The sequence below is a fragment of the Hemitrygon akajei genome, chromosome 10 (genome assembly GCF_048418815.1).
Source record: "Hemitrygon akajei chromosome 10, sHemAka1.3, whole genome shotgun sequence".
In the NCBI taxonomy this organism is placed as follows: Eukaryota; Metazoa; Chordata; class Chondrichthyes; order Myliobatiformes; family Dasyatidae; genus Hemitrygon; species Hemitrygon akajei.
The window spans coordinates 81,302,764-81,326,441 of record NC_133133.1 but is presented as its reverse complement, the minus strand read 5'-3'; the positions used below and the strand labels follow the sequence as shown (position 1 = coordinate 81,326,441).

At 43.4% G+C, this 23,678-nt stretch overlaps 1 protein-coding gene across 4 annotated transcripts in view; it reads right to left on the bottom strand.

Annotated features, from left to right (window-relative positions):
• Positions 1-23,678, bottom strand: part of LOC140734508 (diacylglycerol kinase delta-like) — a 170,566-nt gene that overhangs the window by 87,121 nt on the left and 59,767 nt on the right. Inside the window, exon 1 of one of the 4 annotated variants that reach the window (XM_073058575.1) lies at positions 22,980-23,111. The exons of the other annotated variants lie outside the window; for them this stretch is intronic. Within the exon in view, the coding sequence (XP_072914676.1) occupies positions 22,980-23,036 (57 nt within the window). The 5' untranslated portion in view covers positions 23,037-23,111. Of the gene's footprint in view, positions 1-22,979; positions 23,112-23,678 lie in introns of those variants that run through there. 4 annotated transcript variants of the gene reach the window in all.

The following is a 23,678-nucleotide window of genomic DNA, read 5'->3' as shown; positions in this document are numbered from 1 at the left end:
TAGCAAATGCAGCCGCAGATTTACTTTTCATCCAAAGCAGTTACCTCTGGGAGAGTGTTAATGAAGCCTGAATTTGGTGCCTAGGATTCTGGAGTAAGACATCTGGAGTCCCCAACAACTGTCCTGAACAGAAAGGGCACGAGCAAATGGACATGGTTGGCAGAGAGACAGCCTCACTGGTCAAAGGGAGACATCCTTCTGAACAATAAGGAGTGAGCCACAGACTACGGCTGTGAGTGAGGAACAAATGGTAGCTGGTATTATAATCCTTGTTTTATACAGCTGCTGTTTGACCTAACCACAGAATGCTGGCATGTTCTGATTACACAAACTACTAAACTTCCCAGTCCCCACCCTCCGTACTGGACAGAGGATCTTCTCCCAGTCAATGTGCTAGGTTTAAGCACTGGTTTCTGTTTACAGGAAGAGATGTTGCAACAGTGGCTGGGTTCCAAACCCATTTAACCCATTTAGTAAATGTTTTGGAAACATAAACTCCTTATAGCATATGAAGAACGTCAAGGCATTATGCAAACCTCTCAGAGGTATGGAATGTGATCAGGGTCAGGGTCCATCCCCACTGAACACAGATTTCAATCCAAGGCAGTGGAGAAGGGTTGTGCAGTTGTCCCTTCCAGGCATGAAGTGCTTGCTCAGTGCCATCACTTCATCTTACAGCCCATCTAACCCTGCACCAGACCAGCATTCAGACCCAAACCTCAACGTACAGCAATAGAAGAGTCACAGATAGCTCACCACAAGGAGATTAGATTCACACTTGCAAACTTTATCAAAGCTGCAGAAATGAATGGAAATATTTGTGGTTAATACCTTCACATATCACCAAAGTAGCATTATGCACAACATATCCTGCTTGTTATGTATTTTCCAAATAAGTCAGTCTTAACTTAATGTCGCCATTCTTGTCCTGAATGCCATGTTGTTGTTACGGAGCATAGAGGTAGAGAGTAATACAGCACTGAAATGGGCCCCTTGACCCACCATGGAGTTAGAGAGTAACACAGCACTGAAACAGGCCCCTTGGCCCACCATGTAATTAGAGAGTAACACAGCACTGAAATGGGCCCCTTGGCCCACCATGGAATTAGAGAGTAACACAGCACTGAAATGGGCCCCTTGGCCCACCATGGAGTTAGAGAGTAACACTGTACTGAAATGGGCCCCTTAGCCCACCATGGAGGTAGAGAGTAACACAACACTGAAATGGGCCCCTTGGCCCACCATGGAGTTAGAGAGTAACACTGTACTGAAATGGGCCCCTTGGCCCACCATGGAGGTAGAGAGTAACACAGCACTGAAATGGGCCCCTTGGCCCACCATGGAGGTAGAGAGTAACACAGCACTGAAATGGGCCCCTTGGCCCACCATGGAGTTAGAGAGTAACACTGTACTGAAATGGACCCCTTGGCCCACCATGGAGGTAGAGAGTAACACAGCACTGAAATGGGCCCCTTGGCCCACCGTGGAGTTAGAGAGTAACACTGTACTGAAATGGGCCCCTTGGCCCACCATGGAGGTAGAGAGTAACACAGCACTGAAATGGGCTCCTTGGCCCACCATGTCCAGGTCAGCATTTCTGCTCATCAAAATTAATCCCATTTTCCCACATGAGGTCCATATCTGAATAAGCAAGACATTGATGCCAAATAAATTTCATAAAACATAGTACTGTAAATTCTTCTGATTACACCATCTCCTCTAGCAATACATTCCAGATCTCTGTTACAAGTCAGATGCTCTCTAAAGCTCTTTTCTTTCACATTAAATTGATGTAGTCTTTTTTCCTTAGAAAAATGATCTTGATCTTATCTATGCCTCTCCCATAATTTTATATACCTCTATCAGGTCACCCCTCAGCTTCCTTCACTCCAAGGTATATAAGCCCAACCTATCCAATCCTTTCACATGACCAGCTTCCTACAATCCTAACAACAGCCTGATGAACCTCTCCTGAATTCTCTCCACCACAACCTCATCCATCCAATGTTGTGACAACTAGAATGCACATGAGACTCCAAGTGCAGAATAACCATAATGTTGGAACATAATATCTCAACCTTTATATTGTGTGCCCCAACTTATGAAGGCAAGTATGAGATATGCCTTCATCATTATACTTGTATTGCCTCTGCCAGGAAACTATGGACCTTAGCGCAAAAGTCCCTCTGTTTATCAACATTCCATAGTGATCCACCTATTTGACTTTCTAAAATGTATTGCTTCATACTTGCTAGGATTAAGTTCCATCTACCAAAATGCTTCACTCAGCTTTATAATTGATTTACATCCTGCTTTAACCTTTGACCACCTTTCTTGCTATCCACGACATCACCAGTGTGTTAATGTTATCTTTTGAGTGATTATACTGAACCCTTTAACTTTGTCAGAACATCTACTTCATGGTAATGGTAACAGCAGAGCAGAAGAGTTCTCTTCACTATTTTGGTCAACATCTTTTCCACAACCGTCATTAGAACATGCAGTAGATTACCGGATAAATGGGATAACACTATGAGAAGAATGGAATTTGCACTTAATTGCAGGAAATGAACTTCAGAAGTATCTATTTGCTGTAAATGATTGCAGTGTCCAAACTTGAGAAATAAGCTATAGGAGTGAGTTCAGACTGTTTGATTGATTTGAGGCGCAGAGCAGAGGCGGTGTTGGGTGAGCTTGCTAATATGTGCGGTTATCAATCATGTGCCCACCGTGGGTGAGGGTTGGAGGGTGTTTTCTCATGCAAGATCAATATGAGAAAGGAGGGAGGGCATCCTAATTCTGAGATGGTGAAAGGACATATGAAATCTGGTAGCTATTATGCATTGAAAGACCACATGCAGAGGTTACATGATTACAATTTAACATAATACATAAGCAAATAAAATAAATACATATGGAACACCTTCATATCAGAACAGCAAAGACAAAACATAAACCTTTTACTGAGATATTTATAGCAGCTGCTCATTGTTGGCATCTACTCAAATAAAGGCTCTATATTTAGAGATCTGACCCAATTGAAGTGACTCATACTCTGTCTTCTTTGAAATCATAGACGTAATCAACCAGGTTAGGCGCAAAGTAAAGCTTGCTCTGCACCAAGCTCCCAACCTTATTTTATGCCCCTAAGGACTCCGTCAATTAACTGAGGGGTCTATCTACCCAGGTGGGGAACCCCTGCTTTATACTGTCCCATGAACCACTCTCACAGCAGAGTCTAGGCACCCTCTTTGTCAATCTACCCCAGCAGCTGGCAGATGTGACCATTTACATGTCAACCAACAGGATATCAGCGATTCCACCTGTGCTGGCTTCCGAACCCAGTAGTGCGAATGGCACGCATTCAGATATCCCTTATGTGGTTTTCACTGACTATCTCGAAAGAATGCAAGAACAATGGGTGCAGTAGGGAAAGGATGCCAATGTTTTAATTTGATGTATATTGTGAAAATACTGAATTGAGAACAATTTAAATATCTCAAATACTTAAATTGTAAATACAATATTGTAATTAATGTAAAATGCAAAAGATACTGCAGAGGCTGGAAAACCAGAAAACACACCCAAAATGACGGAGGAACTCAGCAAGTCAGGCAGCATCTATGGAAATAGTCAACATTTTGGGCCGACAACCTTCATCAGGACTAGAGAGAAAAGGGGAAGATGCCAGAATAAGAAATTGCAGGGAGGGGAGGAAGACAAGCTAGAAGGTGAGAGGTGAAGCCAGGTGGGTGCAGTGGGGGGGGGGGGAGCAGATGAAGTAAGATGCTGGGGATGATAGTGGAAAAGGCAAAGGGTTAGAGATGAAGAAATCTGATCGGAGAGGAGAGGACATTATGGAAGAAAGGGATAGAGGAGTGGCACCGGGGGAGGTGATTGGCAGGTGAGGAGAAGAGATAAGAGGTCAGAATAAAGAAGAGAAAAGGGACGGTGGAGGGAGTGCGGTAATTACCAAAAGCTGGAGAAATCAATGTTCGTGTCATTAAGTTAGCACATATACTGTACTATGGTGCTTAACGCTTTTGCCCAATACTGCAGTAATTTTATGTACTGCACTGTACTGCTGCGGCAAAATCAAATAAATTTCATGACATATGTGAGTGATGATAAACCTGATTCTGATATGGGCCTCCATTGTGGACTGAGAGTGAGCAGGGGGCAGGGAAAGGGGAATCATTGTTGGAGAGAAGGAAGCCCAAGGGAGACATTCTGTAATGAAAAGTAAATGAACTATTTGGAATTAAATGACATTGCCTAGGATCTCAGGGCTGACTGTGGCTGCACCTGTGCCGACCCCCACTCTGGCAATCCTCTGCCATCTGTCCCTCACCCCTCCCATGGCACGCCACATCTCTATTCCCAACATCCTTTGCTCATGGCAAATTTACAAACTCACTCTGCACCCCACATTGACAAATACAGTACAGTACGAAAGTCCTATGCACTCTAGCTATATACATGTGCCGAAGACTTTTGCACGGTACTGTACCTAGACAGAATCTGAGCTGTTGCTTCTCCAGTCTGAGAGTGACCACATTGTGGCAGAAAAGGAGGCTATGGACTGCCAAATCGGAAAGGGAATGGGGATAGGAATTGAAATGATTGGCTACCGGAAAACTCTGCTCTTTGCAGAAGCAGCTTAGGTGCTCAACAATATTAAGCCAGAGGGTGATTCCCTTGTTCATTCGTTCTTCCCCACTAATCACCCTCCTGACACTTACCCCTGCAGGAGGCAGAAATGCTGCACCTGCCCATTCACTTCCTCTCACTTCCATTCAGGGCCCCAAACAGTACTTCCAGGTGAGGCAACATTTCACCTGTGAGTCTTTTGTGGATGTCAGCTATATCTGATACTGCAGATGTGTCCTCCACTACAATGGTGCGTCCTGATGTAGATTGGGGAACTGCATTGTTCAGTACCTCAATGCAGGATGCATATTGATTTCAGGAGAAATTTATTGTCTTCACCCACTCATCAACAACTCTACAGCTGGCGCAGTTTCAATACTTTGGTTCCTGGCCATCATTATATTGCAGGGCCTCATGTCAGAGAACCATATCTCCTTCATTCTAGTTAGCTGCCCTCACCCCACCTCCCCACTACACCAGCTGGTGGCGTAGTGGCATCAGCGCTGGACTTTGGAGCAAGAGGTCCCGAATTCGAATCCGGCCAGCTCCCTAGTACGCTCTCCATCCGTGCCTGGGTTGAGTGTCGAGCTAGCAATTCGACCTCGTAAAAAAAAAAACCTGAGAGGGATGAGCTCCACCAGGTTTCAGATGCCCAAGACACGGCGTACAATGAGCAATCACCAAACAGATCGGTGCAAAAAGCTTGTCATGACGGCGCCCCGACGACTCCACCAGGAGTTAAGGGCACACACACGCACCCACCTCTATCTATTTCCAGTCACTACACTGCACAGTAATCACTTTGAACCACTTTTTATAATGCTGTTTACAGTTTAGATACATACTTTATTTTATACATAATTTAACCATTAACTTTATTTTTATGTAATACTTTATACTCATTGAGTGCTGTTTTTTTGTTGCATGTCGTGCCAACGCACCACAGTAAATTCCTAATTCACAGAAATTTTTATGGCAAATAAAGTTGATATTTGATGTGGTAATGTGCATATTTTTTAATGTGACAGGTTATTTATATGTGCAAAGGACTCAAAAGAAGGTGGAATTGTGGATACTGAGGAAGGTTGTCAAATGATACAGAGGACAGCATTGGAAATTTGGGCAGAGAAAGGACAGACAAGAGATTAATCTCGGCAAGTGTGAGATGTTACATTTTGAGAGGTCAAATGTAAGAGGACAGAAAGCACAAAATTGCAAGCTCCTAGGAGAATTGAAGTACCAAGAGGACTTGTGGTGCATTAATACCTGAAAGAGGCGATACAAATGGATAAATTGGTAGTGAATGCAACACTTAAGAAGTGCGTAGACTGACTCACCAACAGGCTGGGGAAAGAGGCATATGGACTATGTACAGCCAGATGGGATTAGTAAGATTGGCGTCATGGTCGATGCACACCAAGTTCCCATGTGCTACTGTTCTGTGTATCTCTCTCTGCACTGTCTTGTCACACATTCCCAAACCAGGTATAGCGTAGGCTTTCTCTAGTCTATCCTGTCAAACACCTCTGAGGCTGAGTACAGCACAGATTGTTTACAGCATTAGGGTTCGTCGCAATGAACTAAACAATTTGTATAGACATCTGGGATGCTGGTTATGAGACGATACTGAAAATTGGCCTGATATAGTCCTGTGCCTTGATACATGGTAGTTACAAAATGAAATGTAAACTCTTCAGAAAATAATATAGATAGAGGATTTGCTACCGACAGCCTGGTTTTTTGCTCTTACGTTCATCTAACTCCATCTTCCCACAACATGCTAGCTGAGCTGCTATTCAATGGTAAAAGTCTTCTGCTGCAAATCTCAGAGCCACACCACCAGCATAAACCCTCAGTTTATGAGCCACACTCAGCTTCATCCATTAGCACAGAGACCACCTTCCGAAAGTTCCCCAGGAATACAGCCAGCATGGAGCAGTGATATCAAGAGTGCAATGGGAGACAGATCATGGCCTTGGCTCCTTGAGAGCATATGATACCGTCCAGCATGTAGATGGGTGCTGATTGGAACAAAAGACAGTGTTAAAGTAAATGGATTTCCTTCCCCAAGGGGTTAATGCAGAGAGAATCTGATGGATCAAAGAGGTGACTCAATGACTGTTATTTCTTTGTGTGACATTTCAGTGAGTCAGTAGCTTTGCATCTCTTCACACTTTCATTTTCAATGCTCAATTATAAGAGACAACAAATTGAATTATTTGCTCTGAAAATGTTCCATTATGTTTGCATTCAGTCAAACTAAATCCAAAGGTAAAGCAGTAAATCTCAATCACATTCAGCAGGTTGAGGAACCACTGCAGTTCAATTGGCTAAGAACCAGATCTTTGTTCAGGTAATCTTTCATATAGAGATTAACAGATATAATAGACCCAGAGCAAGGATTGGGTTGGCGGCACACATTCCAGCCATTTTGATAAAAAAAGAATACATTATTAACTGAGGCTATAGGACTTTTTATTGAAAGCTACTGAATATCTGAAACCTACAGTCCACACCCTTCTGGGAACCTTGTAACCACCCACAATAAGTCCACATCAAGTTATAAATAAGAGATAAAGGAAGAAATATGAGCACTAAACTCCAGGTCAAGTATGCGGAGAATGTAACTGAAATAGTTTCTTAGCAAGAGATGGAGGAGGGAGTGATGGAGGAGTGTGTTAGGTAGCAGGAGATAGCACCATTGTGCAGAGGCCATAGACAGCCTAGAACCAGGGACAGGAGGTCTGCCGCAAGGTAGGACAACTCATGATTTATTCTTAGGGATGTGGAACACAGAGTCTCTTCCACACTCCCAGTTTCATGGCTGTTACATACCCCATGGGTATCTTATGACTGTCTTATGATCATGATGTAATTGAGTATCTGGTGTGCATGATGTACTGGTCTTGTGATGATGGGATGATGTAATTTTCCCACCAGTGTGAGGTCACATGATGACATGTTCTCAACAGATATAAAACGGGAAAGCCTGCTGTGATGCAGGAGCTTTGAGTTGATTCATTGTTTAATTCGTCAGTTACTTCATTATGCTGCGGAACTTGTCTCATGATGCAATTTCGGTTTAAAGTGGAGTTTTACTTTTCTGCTGTAAGGTACAGAATCGTTGTGCCAGCAGTTTCGCCAATCGCTGCCAGTTTTGTTTGATGTATCTTTGATTTAATTTTAAAGTCTAAATATTTGAGATGGAAGACCTTACTGAAGTACGGTGACCCGAAGGATAGAGTAATGTTCAGTGGTTTAATACAGGATCGACCTTATTGAATCCTCATTCAGGAAATAGTGACCTGAATCTGAGATAACACCCGCCTGTAAGAGCAGAAAGGGTTGTGCAGTGTTATTCACCAAGAAAAAGGTCAGTTCCTTTAAGCCGTTTTTATTTCCTTCGTTGTTGATCCTTCGGGCAAGGCATATTTCAGCTGGGATCAGCAGTAACGTCACATCGTCAAGGAATTCGTTACTTCAGGAAAGTCTCTCCTAATTGACTGTATAAATCACTTGGACTTTCGCATTTTCCACTTTAAGACTGTGTTCGCATTTACCACTTTAAGAACTGCTCCAGAGCTGCCGTATAGCAGTTAACTTCTGGTTAAGTTAGTCGTTTGTTTACTTTTCATTTTTGTTGAGCAGAGTTTGATAAATGTTTGTTTGTTTACAAAACCTGACTCAATTTTATATTCATTGTTGCCGGACACAACGATGGGACACAATATGTGGGTTGAACTTCCTCGCTTCAGCCTGCAGGAAACAAATCTACGAATGTGAATCACCACCTTGTCCCACCTTCCTTCCCAATAGCCCTGCTCCCTACTCTGAGTCACTTCCTTGGGCCATCAGGCAGCACGTTGTTATAATATATATGATAAACTCACAGAATATTTATAGCAGTGAGACCATTCAGCCTATCTGTCCTGCACTGGCTCAATACAAGATCCATCTAGGAGATCTCACTGTCCCACTCTACAAATTCCTTGCATTCAGGTGCTTATCCTGCTCCTGGTTGAGCAATACAATTGAATCTACCTCTAACTCCCTCTGCATAAATTTTTTTTTCATGTCGTTTTTGGCTTTTCTACCAACTATCTTCACTCCATGTCCCTGGTTCCTTATTCCTCCACAAATAGTAACGGGTTCTTTGCATTTACTCCCTTCCTGATTTAAGTATCTTCATCAGGTCTCATTGCAACCTTCTCTGACCAAAGGACAGAGACATTCATTCACAACGGGAAATTTATCCATCTCTTTTGATTAATCGAATAATAAATTCTCAGCAGATCAGGCAGCACCTGTGGGGGGAGAATAAAATATCCACAAGTCCAAAGGTCCACAGTCTTTCTCCATTGCTGCAAAACATTAAAAATGAAACCATCTTTTATTTAAAACAAACAAAATGCTGGTGAACTCTGCAGGTTAGGCAGCATTTATGTAAGAATCAAAACAGTCAACACTTTTGGACCAAGAGCCTTCATCAGGACAGGACAGAAAGGGGGGGGGGGCAAAAGCCAGAGTAAAAAGGTGGGTGGAAAAGGAGGGCACAAGTGGCAGGTGATAGGTGAGTCCAGGTGAGGGGGAAGGTAAGTGGGTGGGGGAAGGGGGGTGGATGAGAAGCTAGTAAGTGATAGGCAGAAGAGATAAAGAACTGAAGACGGTGGAATCTGGTAGGAGGGGGCCATGGAATAAATGGAAGAAAGTAGAGAAACAGGGAAAGGTGATAAAGGGAAGGAATGAGAGGGCACCAAAATAAGAGAAAATAAGGTGGGGTGGGGATAGAAAACACAGGGGATTAGTGATGGGAAGTTGTAGAAGTCAGTGTTCATGCCATCAGGTTGGAAATTTCTAAAACAAATATGAAATGTTGCTGCTCCAGCCTGCGTTTGGCCGCATCATGGCAGTAGAGGAAGCCAAGGACAGATAAGTCAGTGATGGATTGGGAAGTGGAACTTAAAATGGACGATCACTGGGAGATCCTGGCTGTTGCGATAGAAGGAGAGAAGGTGCTCAATAAGGTGGCCCCACAATCTGTGTCAGACCTCACCGATGTAAAGGAGCTGCACTGAGAGTACTGGAAGCAATAAATGACCCCAACAGACTTGAAGATGAAGCAATGGAAAGAATATTTTGGGCCCTGAATGATGGAAAGGGAGGAATTGTAGGAGCAGATACAGTACTTAAAGCAGTTGCAGGACTGAGTGCCAGGAGGGAGATCTGTGGGAAGGAGCGAATGGATAAGAGAGTCCCCGAGAGAGTGATCCCTGTGGAATCAAGGGGGGGGTGGTGGTGAAGGGAATGATGTACCTGGTGCTCATGGATTGATTGGGAAAGATAAGGAGAAGCCTATTCCTGTTATGCTGGGGTAGGAGAGAATGAGGTGATGACACATGTATAGGAAATGGGGAACATGCAGCGAGAGCAGCTTCAATCAGGGTGAACGGGAAATCCTGCTGCCTGAAAAAAGTGGACATCGCAGTTTACTGGAATGGACGGTCTCATCCTGAGAACAGATGTGGTGGAGGCAGAGGAACTCAGAGAAAGGAGCAGCATTTGTATAAGTGACATGATGGGAAGTTATAGACAAGTTAACAGCAAGAGAGAAGGGATCTGTAAAAAATGTCAAGAGGATAATCTGACTGTGGTAATGGAGGCAGAGAGGTCAAGAAGGGGGAGAGAGATGGAATAAGTAAATTTGAAGGCAGGTTGGAAGCTGGAGTCAAAGTTAATGAAACAGATGAGCTCAACATGGCTGCAGGAAGCAGCACCAATGCAATTATTAATGTAGCAGAGAAAAGAGTTGTGGAGTGTTACTGGTGTAGGCTTGGAACATGGACTGTTCCTGGTAGCCAATGACAAGGCAGGCATAGCTGGGGCTCATAGCTACACTTCGGGTTTGAAGAAAATGGGAGGAGCCAAAAAAGAAATTGTTGAGCCAGTTCTGCCAGATGGAGGAGGGTGGCAGTGGAGGGGAACTAGTTAGGTCTGTTGTTAAGAAAGAAGTGGAGTCCTTTAAGTCCTTCCAAGTGGGAAATGGAAGTGCATACAGACTGACTGGATGTCCATAGTGAAAATAAGATCCATGTATTTATCGAAACTTCCGTTAAATGTTGAAATTTAATCTGCATCCACCACTTCTGCTGGCTGCTCATTCCACAATGTCACCATCCTCTGAGTGAAGAAGTTCTTCCTCATGTTCCCCTTAAACACTTCACCTTTCACCCTTAACCCATGACTCCTAGTTCTAGGCTCACCCAACCTCAGTGGGAAAAGTCTGCATGCATCTACCCTATCTATACCCCTCATAATTTTGTAAACTAAGTTCAAATCTCGAATCAAAGGTCAGTTATGGTGCAGGAAACAATATCCTAATGCTTTGTAGTGGGTCCTCTTTAAGATGCAAGTAAGGCGGGGGTGAGGTCTGAGAGCTGCTGTCTGCCCTAAGCAAGGTAGAGGTCAGTCCATCCGACTACAACAGCACTGCCTTTGTCTGCAGTTTTAATCATTTTAAATTCCAGAAATGGAAGCGGGGTAGAGAAAACAGAGGGAGAGCATGTCAGAGGGTTGGGATCAACTTCAGGAGGGAATGAAGGACATAAATGTCTTGTCGTTCTTCTCATCGCATATACCACGAAATGTGACAGTGCTAGGATCTCTTTTCTTCTGCCCCATGATGGGGTTGGCAGGAACGCTCTCAGTTGTGACATTAGCTAAAGCAGAAAGGTCCTGAGCAAGACTTTCGCTCTTGGAGAGTGATGATCACACCAACATATGCAAAGGGTAGGCAAATGGCTGTGCCCCAGAGGGCGATGCCTCCAAAGAAATTCGAACACCTCAGTAGAAGCATTTGTTTCCAACACCATCAGATGTGGTAAACATGTCTGAACGACAGTCTCCTCAGGGGTTGTCCACAGGAAACAAACAAAATCTGTTTTTGCAGAAGTCTACGGTAATTTTGTCAGCAAATCAGAACATACACAAAACCATTTGACATGGTAACTGCACCTCACAATATAAAAAGAAATGGCATGAAAAGCACACAAGACTGACAAAGAAGACCTAACTCTTAAAGTGGGGAGAAGAAAAGGAAACCATTGCTGCCATTTGTAGGAATAAACACATGTACAAGTTCAGACTTTGGAACTTAATTAGATTGTGGAAGGCTGTAGATCAGGGATCCAACTCTGGGGTCCACAGACCCCTCGGTTAAAGGTAGGGGTCTATGGCATAAAAAAGGTTGGGTACGCCTGCTGCGAATTGACCACGGGCATGGATTTGGTGGGTTGAAAGCCTGTTGTAATAAATCAACAGGGTTGTTGATAAATCAGGTGTTCATAACCCAGAGACAGCGTGCATACATTTACTGAGGCAAAAGCTTTAGGTGCTGACAGCCAGGCTAGCACTGGTTGCTTAATACTCCAGCAGGAGTAAGAAAGAGCAGCTAACAATTACCTCTTCCTTTGATCTAACATTGTCAGAAAGACAAGTCAACCAAGGACTGTGAAAACTCTGGAATGCAGAAAAAGATGAACAAGGGAAGATAAGATACAAGAGTGATTAGTGCAGCTGCCTGTGGCTCCAGAGATGGGTTCAGTCCTGAACCCTCCCGCTAAGTGTGTGGAATTTGCATGTTATTCCTGTTACTGCACGGGATTGCCCCCAGGGCTCTGATTTCCTTTCCATCATGATCCACAGGGGGAGTTAAGCAACGTGACTGCTGCACATTTTCCCTCACTTAAGAAGATGGGCAGGGTGGAAGAGTTTGTAGAGGATGTAGGAAAAATGATGGGATTAGAATAGGATTAGTATAATGGGTGGTTAATCATTGGTTTGGATTTGATGGGTTGAAGGGCTGTTCCAATGCTGTAACACTCAATCGGGTGTGTTTAAACAGCCTTTCTGTGCCCCTACATAAAGACCAATGGGTGATCCGTCATGGATTAACAAATTAAAGTAAAAAATCTACAACCTGTTCAAATATATCCTCTTGAACCAAAGAAGCATGGAGTCACACAGCACAGAAACAGGCCTTTCAGCCAATGAAGAATGCCCCAACCAGCAGCCACCCGTCTCGTTACAGGTACTCTAATCACAGGCCTCTCACTTCCCCCTTAACCTTGGAATCATGATGTGCTCACTTTGAGTATATAGCCCAGGCCCACTGGAGCTCTTGGGAACGCCACAGCCACAGAGCAGTGATGGACAGAGTGCCCATTTGTCTTCGCAAATACAATTAAAATACTGCAAGGTGCTGCTCAGAGATGAGTAACATTAACCAAAAAATAGAAATTAATTAGGCATTCATTTATTTCATTGCTCCATTAGACCGTATCTGCACAGGCTTTGGCTAATTCATTTATTGCAGTGTAACTGTAACTACAATAGAAAAAACACTTGTTTAGCTGCAAAGTCTTTTTAGACTTTCTGAAGTGGAATATGTGCTCCTTTTCCTAAATCATTGCTATCCTCCAACCTTGGGGATGAGGTTACAATAAGTAATATATTGCCCACCAATGATCTCTCATTTTTTTACACAGCTGCATGGACCAACCATTGCTCTGAGCAAGAAATTTTTACATGGCCTGAAAACTGCAAGGTACTTTAAATTAATTTTTTTAATATTGTTATGATCCCAGCCCCCTCCCTTGTGAGAATCGCAAGAGCCCTAGTGAAGGGGGGGGGGGGTCAATGACCCAAGAGAGAGACGTGCGGAAGTTCGCGTTTCCATAGGGATGAAAAAAAAAGGCGACATTGACTATTGTCTCATGGAGACCACGTGAAAAGCCCTCGGGCAAAGTGGGCTGGTTGAGAGAGAGATCGCATCACCTGCAACCTGATTGACACCTGCGATCCCGTGAAGAAGTATAAAGGAGGGTCTGAGGGGGGGACAACCCTCAGACGCACCAAGGAGACACCAAGGAAGCACGATACCGATTCCCGTGGGAGCGGGAAGCCATTTTGAAGGAAGCCACGTGCGTTAGATTCCGAATTTTGAATCTGTGGCTGGAACCAACGGAAGACCGCTTTTAACTAACAATGGGGAAGCCTGCTCGCCTGATTCCAAGGATTTGCTCCGTAAAGACAACGGGCAAGTGTTTATCCTTTCTCAACCATCTCTCTCTCTCTCCACAACGTGAAACCCCAGCGGTTCCCAAAAGAGAAAAGCCTGCAGACTTCTGAGTGACTCTTTATATTTCAATTGGACTCAGTATTATCCCCTAGACAACGATAGAGCTTATTTCTGATTGATTATTACTATACCTGTGCTGTAGATTGAGTAGTGATGACTTATATTAGCTGAATGTTTGTATTAACCTTACTTTTGTGCCCCTTTATAAATAAAAACGTTTAAAAATAGTACCATCAGACTTCAGCAGACATATCAGTCTTTGCTGGTAAGTGACTCAGTTACGGAGTTGGTAACAATATTTAGAATGGAGAGTTAAAAATCACACACTTTTGATCTTATTTATTAATTGAAGAGAACAATGAAATACAGTACAGCAAAGAAAATCTTTCATACTGTTTTTCTAGCCGTGTCCTATTCCAGCTGCACAGCAATGAAGGCTATGGGCAAGGGAGTGTTTCAGCCACACACCTGCACAGTTTGGCAGGAACAGAGTTGCTCACACATTCTGCTGCAGGTTGCCTATGGATGAACAGAACTCTAACATGGGAAGTGATCTGAAGGCTGAAAATAGTGACCCTAAATTTCCCAGAGTAGCTTAAAAAGCGCCTAAAGGATTGAAGTTTGTAACTGCCATTATGAGCTAAGAAATGCAGTCATTGACTGGATGAAAAACTGTGTTTTAAAGAGAGGCCTTCAAAGCATTTATTATGCCGACATTACCAAGACAGGATTGGTAGGTGTGGTGGGTTAATGAGTGATTCTGTACAGACTTGCCTTCCAATGCTTTCTCATATCTTTTTAATCAAAATTGCAACAACTAAAAATAGAGCTGCATAAGCAGGCACCTCAAATCAAAAACTTGCTAAAAATAGTCTTGAACATTCTAAAAACAGGTTTAAGAAGTTATTTGATAAGCATCTTTCACTTTCATATGACAATTTCTTGCCTGCAAGAAATTTGCTGCTCAAGTGGAGGGCGTTTTCCCAAAGAAAATATAGAATACAGAACATACATTACAGCACAGCACAGACCCACAATCCCACAATCTTGTGTTGACTTTTTAACCTGCTCTAAGATCAATAAACCTTCCCTCCATTTTCTATCACCCATGTGCCTGAGTTTCTTAAATGCCCTAATGTACCTGCCTCTACCGCCAACCCTGGTGGGGCTTTCCACGCACCCACCACTCTGTGTAAAGAAATTACCTCTGACATCCCCCAATCGCCTTAAACTTATACCCCCTGATATTAGCCATTTCCACCCTGAGAAAAATCCCTGGCTGTCCACAAAATCTATGCCTCATATCATCCTGTGCACCTCTATTAAGTGAAGTTCAAGTTTAACTTTATTGTCATCTGACTGTACATGTATACAACCAAATGAAACAGTGTTCCTCCAGACCACGGTGCATCCACACAACATATATCGCAAGGTATGTAAGCCAAAATATTATAGTATAAATAGGTTAAAAAATAATTCAAAATGTATGTAGTCAAACGCAGCAGATAAACAGTAAATAGTAGAGTAAACTGCTTGCTCTCCTAGTGACGAGACCTCAGTGGTAGCAGGGTATACATTAGTTACCCAGTCCTAGTCCTGATGCTTCTGAACCTCCTTCCTGATGGCAGTGGGTCAAAGAGATTGTGGGATGGATGGGAGGGATGCTTTGGACCCTTTGTCTGCAATGCTCCCTGGTAAATGTCACACAGAGTGGGGAAGAGAGACCCTGATCCTCTCAGCGGTTTTTCCTGTTGCCTGTAGGGTGATGCTTTGCAGCTTCCGAACCACACAACGATGCAGCCAGATAGAACACTCTCAACGGTGCTCCTGGAGAAAGCTGTTAGAATGGGGGTGGGCAGTCTTGCACGTTCAATCCCCTCAGAAAGTGTAGATGCTGTTGTGCCTTCTTGACTAGTTAGGAGGTGTTATGGGTTCAAGTTAGACCATCTCTTACGTGTACAACTTTGTGCTCTTCATTCTTTCCACAGCAGAGCCATTAATGCGCAATGGAGTGGTCGACCTGAGCCTTCCCAAAGTCCACAATCATCTCTTTAGTCCGGTCCACGTTGAGACACAGTTTGTTGTTCTCCCACCATTTGACAAGCCTTTCTGCCTCCTCTCTGTATGGCAACTTATCATGAGGCCAGCCACTGTAGTATTAGCAACAAACTTCATGATGTGGTTTGAACTGAATGTGACACTGCAGTCGTGTGTCAGCAGTGTGAATGGCAACAGACTGAACCCACCAGCGCTCATCGAGATGGAATCGCTGTTTATCCTCTTTTGCTCCAAAGCAAAAAGCCCTAGCTTACTCAGCCTGTCTTTATAAAACCTGCTCTCTGGTCCAAGCAACCTCTTGGTAAATCTGCTCTGCACCCTCTCTAAAACTAGCACATCCTTCCTATAACATAGCAACCAGAACTGAACACAATATTCCAGGTGTGATAACCTTGAACATTCTGTGAAAAACAATAATGCACACTTTAACAGTAAATACACTTTAATATTCTAAGTCAAAAAACTGACACCAATCTGAGGACGCATTTGTACTTATGTCTGAATTCATGGACAAATAGTAAGTTTGAAGCAGCATCTCAAAGGAGAATGAACAGTGGAGGTTCCAGGCAGAATTTTTGAAGTCCAATTTCAACATTAGTTCACGAAGACAATTGTTATATTAAGTTATAATGGAGTCATCAAGTTCTCAGCATTCAGTGAGACTATCTGGAACTCATCAAGAACATAAAATGTTTCAGATTCAAGAAGGCCTGTTTTTGCTCTGTTTCACTCCGGGTTTTGCTGCCTCTTTCTGCTCTCCAACATCAGCAGTAACTCGATCCTGTTTATCTGTGCATTGCATTGAACACTTTTCCAAATCTATCAGGACGGACAAGGGCACAAGCTGAATGATGATGCCCGGCTGTGGAGGCACTCGTATGAAGAGAAAGATTGATCCTCAGTTCAAAGTTCAAAGTAAATTTATTATCAAAGTAGATACATGTCACTATAGACAGCCATGAGATTTTTCTCGTGGGCATTCACAGCAAATACAAGGAAACAGAATAGATTCAATGAAAATGCATGCAACCCTAATGCAGACAAGAAGACAGGCAAACAACCAGTGTGCAAAGGACAACAAACTGTCCAAATACAAAAAGATACCATTAAATAAATAAATAAACAAACAAATAATAAATATCGAGAACAGGAGATGAGGTGTCCCTGAAAGTGAGTCAGTAGCTTTTGGGAACATTAGTGATGGGGCAAGTGAAGTTATCCCCTTTAGTTTAAGAGCCTGATGGTTGAGGGGTAATAACTGTTCCTGAACCTGGTGGTGTGTGTCCAGAGGCTCCTGTCCCTTCTTCCTGATGGCAGCAGTGAGAAGAGAGCACATCCTGGGTGGAGGGGGTCCCTGATGATGGATGCTGCTCTCCTGAAACAGCGCTCCTTGTAGATATGTTCAATGGTGGGGAAGGCTTTACCCATGATAGACTGGGCTGTACAACTGCTTTTTGTCGGCTTTTCCATTCGAGGGCAATGATGTTTCCACAGCAGGCTGTGACGCAACCGGACAGTATACTGTCCACCACATACCTATAGAAGCTTGTCAAGATTTTAGATGACATGCCAAATCTTTGCAAACTTCTAAGAAAGTGGAGGCTCTACTTTCTACTATCAGGTTAAACAAGCTTGGGGACCAGACTCAACCGCAGCAAAACCAAGTCTTTGCTTTCTGCCAATTGGCTAAACAAAGCCTCTACTTCCCTTCACCATCAAGTCTAACAACTTGAAAGCACTATTGATCAGATTTGGAGGAGCCACAGCATGGAGCAAAAATTGGTTGGAGCAGGTAGTTGTACACTAAAGTTAGTATTGGGATCAGTGTCCCTCAATGGTGAGCAGGAGCCTGGTCATTAGGTTCAGGTAGTTTTGGTGTTGCTCTGCTTGGAACAGGTATGGATCAGATCACACCACTGTGCCATGATGGTCATCTGAGCCTTTCTCTGTGTTACTTGGGATCTCAAGATGGTGCATGTCTGCCAAGGTTACGGTGCAGAAATCTCTAGAATGGAGTACTGTGTGGTGAACAGTTTCCTGTTCATCCTGTAAAGGAGCTCCAGACCAGAAAGACACTTGTTAGAAGTGAGACATAGTATCTTGGAAAGAAAAGTTGAGAAAAAATGACCGAGAGATAACAGAGTAACCACACAAAATGCCAGAGGAACTCAGCCAGTCAGGCAGCAGTTAAGGAGAGGAATAAACAGTCATAGCATCAGGTCAAGACCCTCCGTCAGGGCAGATCTTGACCTACCACATTCTAAAGTGGGTGGGATCAACAGTGACCCATGGGTTACCAACATGCTTACATGCCATCATGTATCAGACATAGAGTGGAAGTCAATTTCTGAAGGCAGCCACAATGAGAAAGATGTTCATAAGACTTCTCAGTCGACAACTGTGAAAAGCACTTGAATAGTGGCTGATGCTGCCTCCTGCATTTTTATTGGAGTTGTCACCTTGTGGACTTTTTATCTTCACTGGGGATGCCGTCAAGGGTGCACATGATAAAGACAGTCTCAGTTAAAGAAGTCTTTGAAGCTTTCCTTTCCGAAGACATCTCTGTCAGAGACTCAGAAAGTTATAGAATGTTACAGCACAGAAAGAGGCCCTTCAGCCCAGCAGCTTCATGCCTACGAAGATACCCGTTCCAGCTGGTCCCATTTGCTGGCATTTGGCCCATAACCTTCTAAATCTTTTCTATTCATTTACAATTGCAGCCAAGTGACATAGGTGAAAATGAGGCTTATCTTCCAGATGAGCTCAGTGCATTCTATGCTCACTTTGATCTTCAAAATATGGAAGAACCTGCACGATCTCCCATAGCCCATGATGACCCTGTGATTTCAGTCTCTGGGGCCAACATGAGAGCGCCCTACAGAAGGCTGGACCCATGGAAAGCATCACTTCAGATGGGGTAACTAGCTGAATGCTAAAGACCTGTGCTGAGCAACTGGCTGGAGTGTTCACTGATATCTTTAACCTCTTGCTTTGGCAGTCTGAGGTACCCACCTGTTTAAGCAGACCTTAATCATGCAGGTGCTTAAGAAGAACATGGTAACCTGCCTCAGTGACTATTGTCCTGTAGCACTCACATCCCCTGTGATGGAGTGCTTTGAGATATTGATGATAAAATGTATCAACTCCTGCCTGAGAAGCAACTTGGATCCACTACAATTTGCTTATGGGAACCATAGATCCACAGCAGATGCTATTTCATTGGCTCTTCACTCAACTCTGGAACATCTGGACAGCAAAGATGCATACATCATGATGCTCTTTGTCAACTACAACTCATAATTCAATACTGTCATCCCCTCAAAACTAAGCAATAAGATCAAGATCTTGGCCTCAATACTCCTTGTGCCAATGAATCCTTGCTTTCCTCACTTGCAGAACCCAGTCAATTCTGATTGGCAATAACATCTCCTCCACAATCTCCATCAGTACTGGTGCACCACGAGGCTGTGTGCTTAGCTCACCGCTCTATACATCTTACACTTATGATTCAAGGCTAACCATAGCTCCAGTGCCATTTAAGTTTACTGACGACACCACTGAAGTTGGCCGAATAAAAGGTGGTGACGAATCAGCATATAGGAAAGAGACTGAAAATCTGGCTCTGAGGTACCTGAACAACATCTCACTCAATGTCAGCAAGACCAAAGAGCTAATTATTGACCCTAGAAGGAGGAAACCAGAGGTCCACGAACAGTCCTCATTGGGGGATAGGAGGTGGAGAACTTTAACTTCTTGGTGTTATAATTTCAGAAGTTCTGTCCTGGGCCAAGCACATAAGTGCCATTACAAAGAAAGAACAGCAGTGCCTCTACTTTCTTAGATGTAAGTAGACCAGCCACATAAACAATGTGTCCACAAGTCCAGGTCAGAGGTTTGATATATCTAGGCTTGACTCATCTACTGACATTCCAAATCATTTTCACCAATTTCATCCACAAGCTGGGAATGTCAAGATTTAGGACTCAAGTTTGTTTATCACATGTATATTGAAAGATGTTCTGGTACCAACATTGCATGCCATCAATGCTCAGCAGAACAACACAGAACACAACAATCAATCTCTCTCTCTCTCTCTCTCTCTCTCTCTTCCCCCCTTCCCCCCCTCCCCCTCTCCTATAAGCCCCCCAGGACAGGCCTCCAGCCTCCTGCAGACTTGGACATGGGCTTGTAGACTTTGGACCGCGACTTCCCTGTTGGATTTGCAGACTCAATCCTCTAGTCAGCGGGCCGTGACTTCCAGACTTTCAATTCAGCCCTCAGGCCACGTTCAGCAGGATCACCCCCAGAACCCACTGATCTCTGAACACTAGGCCATAAACTCTGGACTCGCCAATGACAGAACCCTGTACACTAGACATTGAACTCCAGTCTCATCAATTGCAAACCCAGTGTGGCCATGGGACCTAATTCCTCCTGTCCACATGGAACACTGTCTCTGGAACTCTCCAACCACTTGCTGACCTCAGGGGAGGTGGGAGACCAGCCCTCAACCACATTGGTCTGCTGGGCTGACATCTGGTTGGAAATCTCACCTCAGCCTACAGATGTCTCACATCCACATCACTGACCTTCAAACACAGACCAGCGACTTAGATTTGGCCTGACCTAAAACTCCCCCACATCCCTGTTCTTAAACATTAACCTGATGCCTGACTCCTCTTTCTGTTCCCAAACCCATCCATTCAACCTAAAAAAAAACAACTATATCAGAATTGTGACATCAACGAGGTTGCAATTCATCACCATCTTGGAAGGGTTGGATCTGCTCACTGGATTAGCTCTCAAGATGCACCAAGCCAAAGCCATCCAGGACAGAACAACTTGGCACCCCCCTCTATGACCCTTAGCCTTTACTCCCAACTCAGGTGTAGTGGCTACAGTGTGTTCTGGCTACAAAAAGCAGTTGGTAAGGAGGAACACCACAACTTGCAGGTTTCCCTCTAACTCATACATCATACTGACTTGACAATTGGCCCTTCAGAATTACTGAGGCTCAATCCCAGAACTCCCTGCCCAACAGCACAGTGGAGATATATTAAATAGAATGACTATGACACTTGAAGAAAGATGCTCTCTAGCACTTTCTCAAAGGCCTAGTCAATAAGAGTTAGCCTTGTCACTGTAATCCAAACTTGACAAGTGAATGAACAAAAAGTAGACTAAAATTTGTTATGGCATTGCAGGTTTTCTTTAACAGAATTTTTAAAACTGATATCTTGCACGATCGTGATTGATGTTTGTGTTCACAAACTAAGGTGGTGGGTGAGGGCTTACGTGCATTGTGACATGGGCAGCAAGAAAGATACCACGTTGTGGAAGTTGTAAGATCAGAGGCCTGCAAGCAGAGCTTTGGAATGTAGGTGTCTGAAGGAACAAAGGGTAGAGGAGAATTCCAGCACCTGGAGCTGAGATAGGGAAGATAGAGGATGAGAGGTAGAGGGAGGGGGAGGGAGAGGGATGCTGTCACAGGAAAGCTGCATTCATTATTAGGAACCCCCACCACCCAGGGCATGCTGTCTTCTCACTGCTCCCATCAGAAAGAAGGTCCAAGAGCCTCAAAACTCACAACACTACCCCTAGTAGTGGAACAGTTACTACCCCTCAAACATCAGGCTCTTGGACCAAACAGGATAACATCATTCAACTTCATTTGCCCCATCACCAAAATGTTCCTACAACCAATGGACTCACTTTCAAGGACTCATGACATGTTCTTGATATTTATTGCTTATTTATTATAATTATTTCTTCTTTTGCACTCACAGAGTTTGTTGTCTTCTGCACATTGGTTGAATGCCCTAGTTGGGTGATCTTTCATTAATTTTTCTATAGATATTATTTTATATATTTGTTAAAAAAGGCCCACAGAAAAATGAATCTCAGGGTTGTATATGGTGACGTATTTCAGAATCAGAATCAGGTTTAACATCACCAGCATATGTCATGAAATTTGTTAACTGTATGACAGGAGAGAGGGTTCAATTAAATTACTACATAATATGTGTACTTTGACAATAAAATTAACTTTGAGTTTTGAACTTTGCCATTCCCTTACATTAATATACAGGAGTTATATAGAACAACATTCCATGCAGCATCAATCTACAGGCCATATCACTCTTGGACTTGCGCTATATTATTTTTTCTGACTGTATGACTAAAGGTTTTTCTGCTATGTTCTGTTATTGTGTGCACCTTTGTCCCAGAGGAATGCTGTTTCATTTGGCTAAATTCATAGAACATAGAAATCTACAGCACATTACATGCCCTTCAGCCCATGATGTTGTGCTGACCATGTAACCTACTCTAGAAACTGTCTAGAATTACCTTACTGCATAGCCCTCTATTTTTCTAAGTTCCATGTACCTATCTATAGAACAACGTGTGGTTGAATAATAATTAAACGATCTTGAACTTGAACTTAAGTCACCTGTGCTGCAGAATAACCCCAGCGGTGAACTTCTCCATATAATCTCACAGTGAAAGACGACAGTCAGATTCATTTACCATCCTCAGCAAGTAATGAAGTGATTTGGCTATTTCTGTCCTACATACAGTATTAACCTCTCTTTCATATTTCTGATGAAGTGTCTCAGGTCTAAGACATGAACTATTTCTCTTTCCACCGATGTTACCTGAGCAGCTGAGTTCCTCCAGCATTTTCTATTTTTATCACAGTTTACTAAGGAGCAGAGGCTCCATTCATTGGATTGGCTTGGAATAAGCCTTAAAATATTCTGCTACTTCACTAAAGCCACATGCTAAAAATACCTTTTACTTTTATTTCCAACTGTTAAACCTGGGAGCTGTCTGATCATCTTGAAGAACTTGCAGTAATCAGCAAGCAATTTATTGTTTAAACCTCACTGCTGCAAACTTGTCACCTTAAAACATATCTGTTTTCAACTCCTTCTCTATAACTCCCTCCAGACAGACAACGTATTTGAACGCAAACACCAGAATGAAATGGCAGCACCTTCAGTTACGCTTTTTTCCTTATTTTACTGTCAATTGATTCTGACCACCTGTTACGAATGAAATCATTTTCAGATTCTTTAATTCTTTACCGTCGCATAATAATCTTTCCAAGTTAAAAGGAAAACAAACACTGAACCTGTAAGCTGGAGAATCCACGTTGTCCATCCGAGTGCTGACAGTTTGTCTCCAACATCAATTGGAAGTGTTGCCTCCTTTCCTGCCCGCAGGCCCAGCAGCAGTGGGGTTAAATCCTCCACAGAGTGTGTCTGCAGCTTGTGTGTGTGCAATGGTGGGTGTGTGATTCTGTCAGAAAGGAACGTGAAGCTGGGTCCAGCTGGGAACAGTACAGCCCTTGTGTCTGGTGAGAGTTAGCTGGTCATGAGTATGTTATGGAGGTGAGGGTTAGAGTCCCTAGAGTTCAGTGTACAAGACAGGGTGAGGCTTTAACTCAGCATGTTGTGTGCTCCCGATATCTGTGAGTGTTAATGATTCTAACAAAGGTTGGAACGCATGGTGAGGCAATCCCTGTTTATGTGTTGATGTATGGACATGATTCTGTCTACTGTGCAGAGAATCAAAAGAAAACACTTTACAAAATTTCTAGCCTTGAATGTCTGAGCCAATTGGTTTCTCCAGCCCCAAAAGAGGCCGGGCCTCTGTACCCAATAATTTGAGTAATGAGGAAGTTGAATGGCACGTGAGGGATAGGCTTTCAGTAAGAGAGCAGAGATTTTTGGGAAAGAGTGGGGAGACCTGCTGGGTGAGATAATTGACAAAAGAGGAGGAGGAGACAGAGGAATGCAGGGAGATTGTGGCAATATGAGAGGTCAGGTTA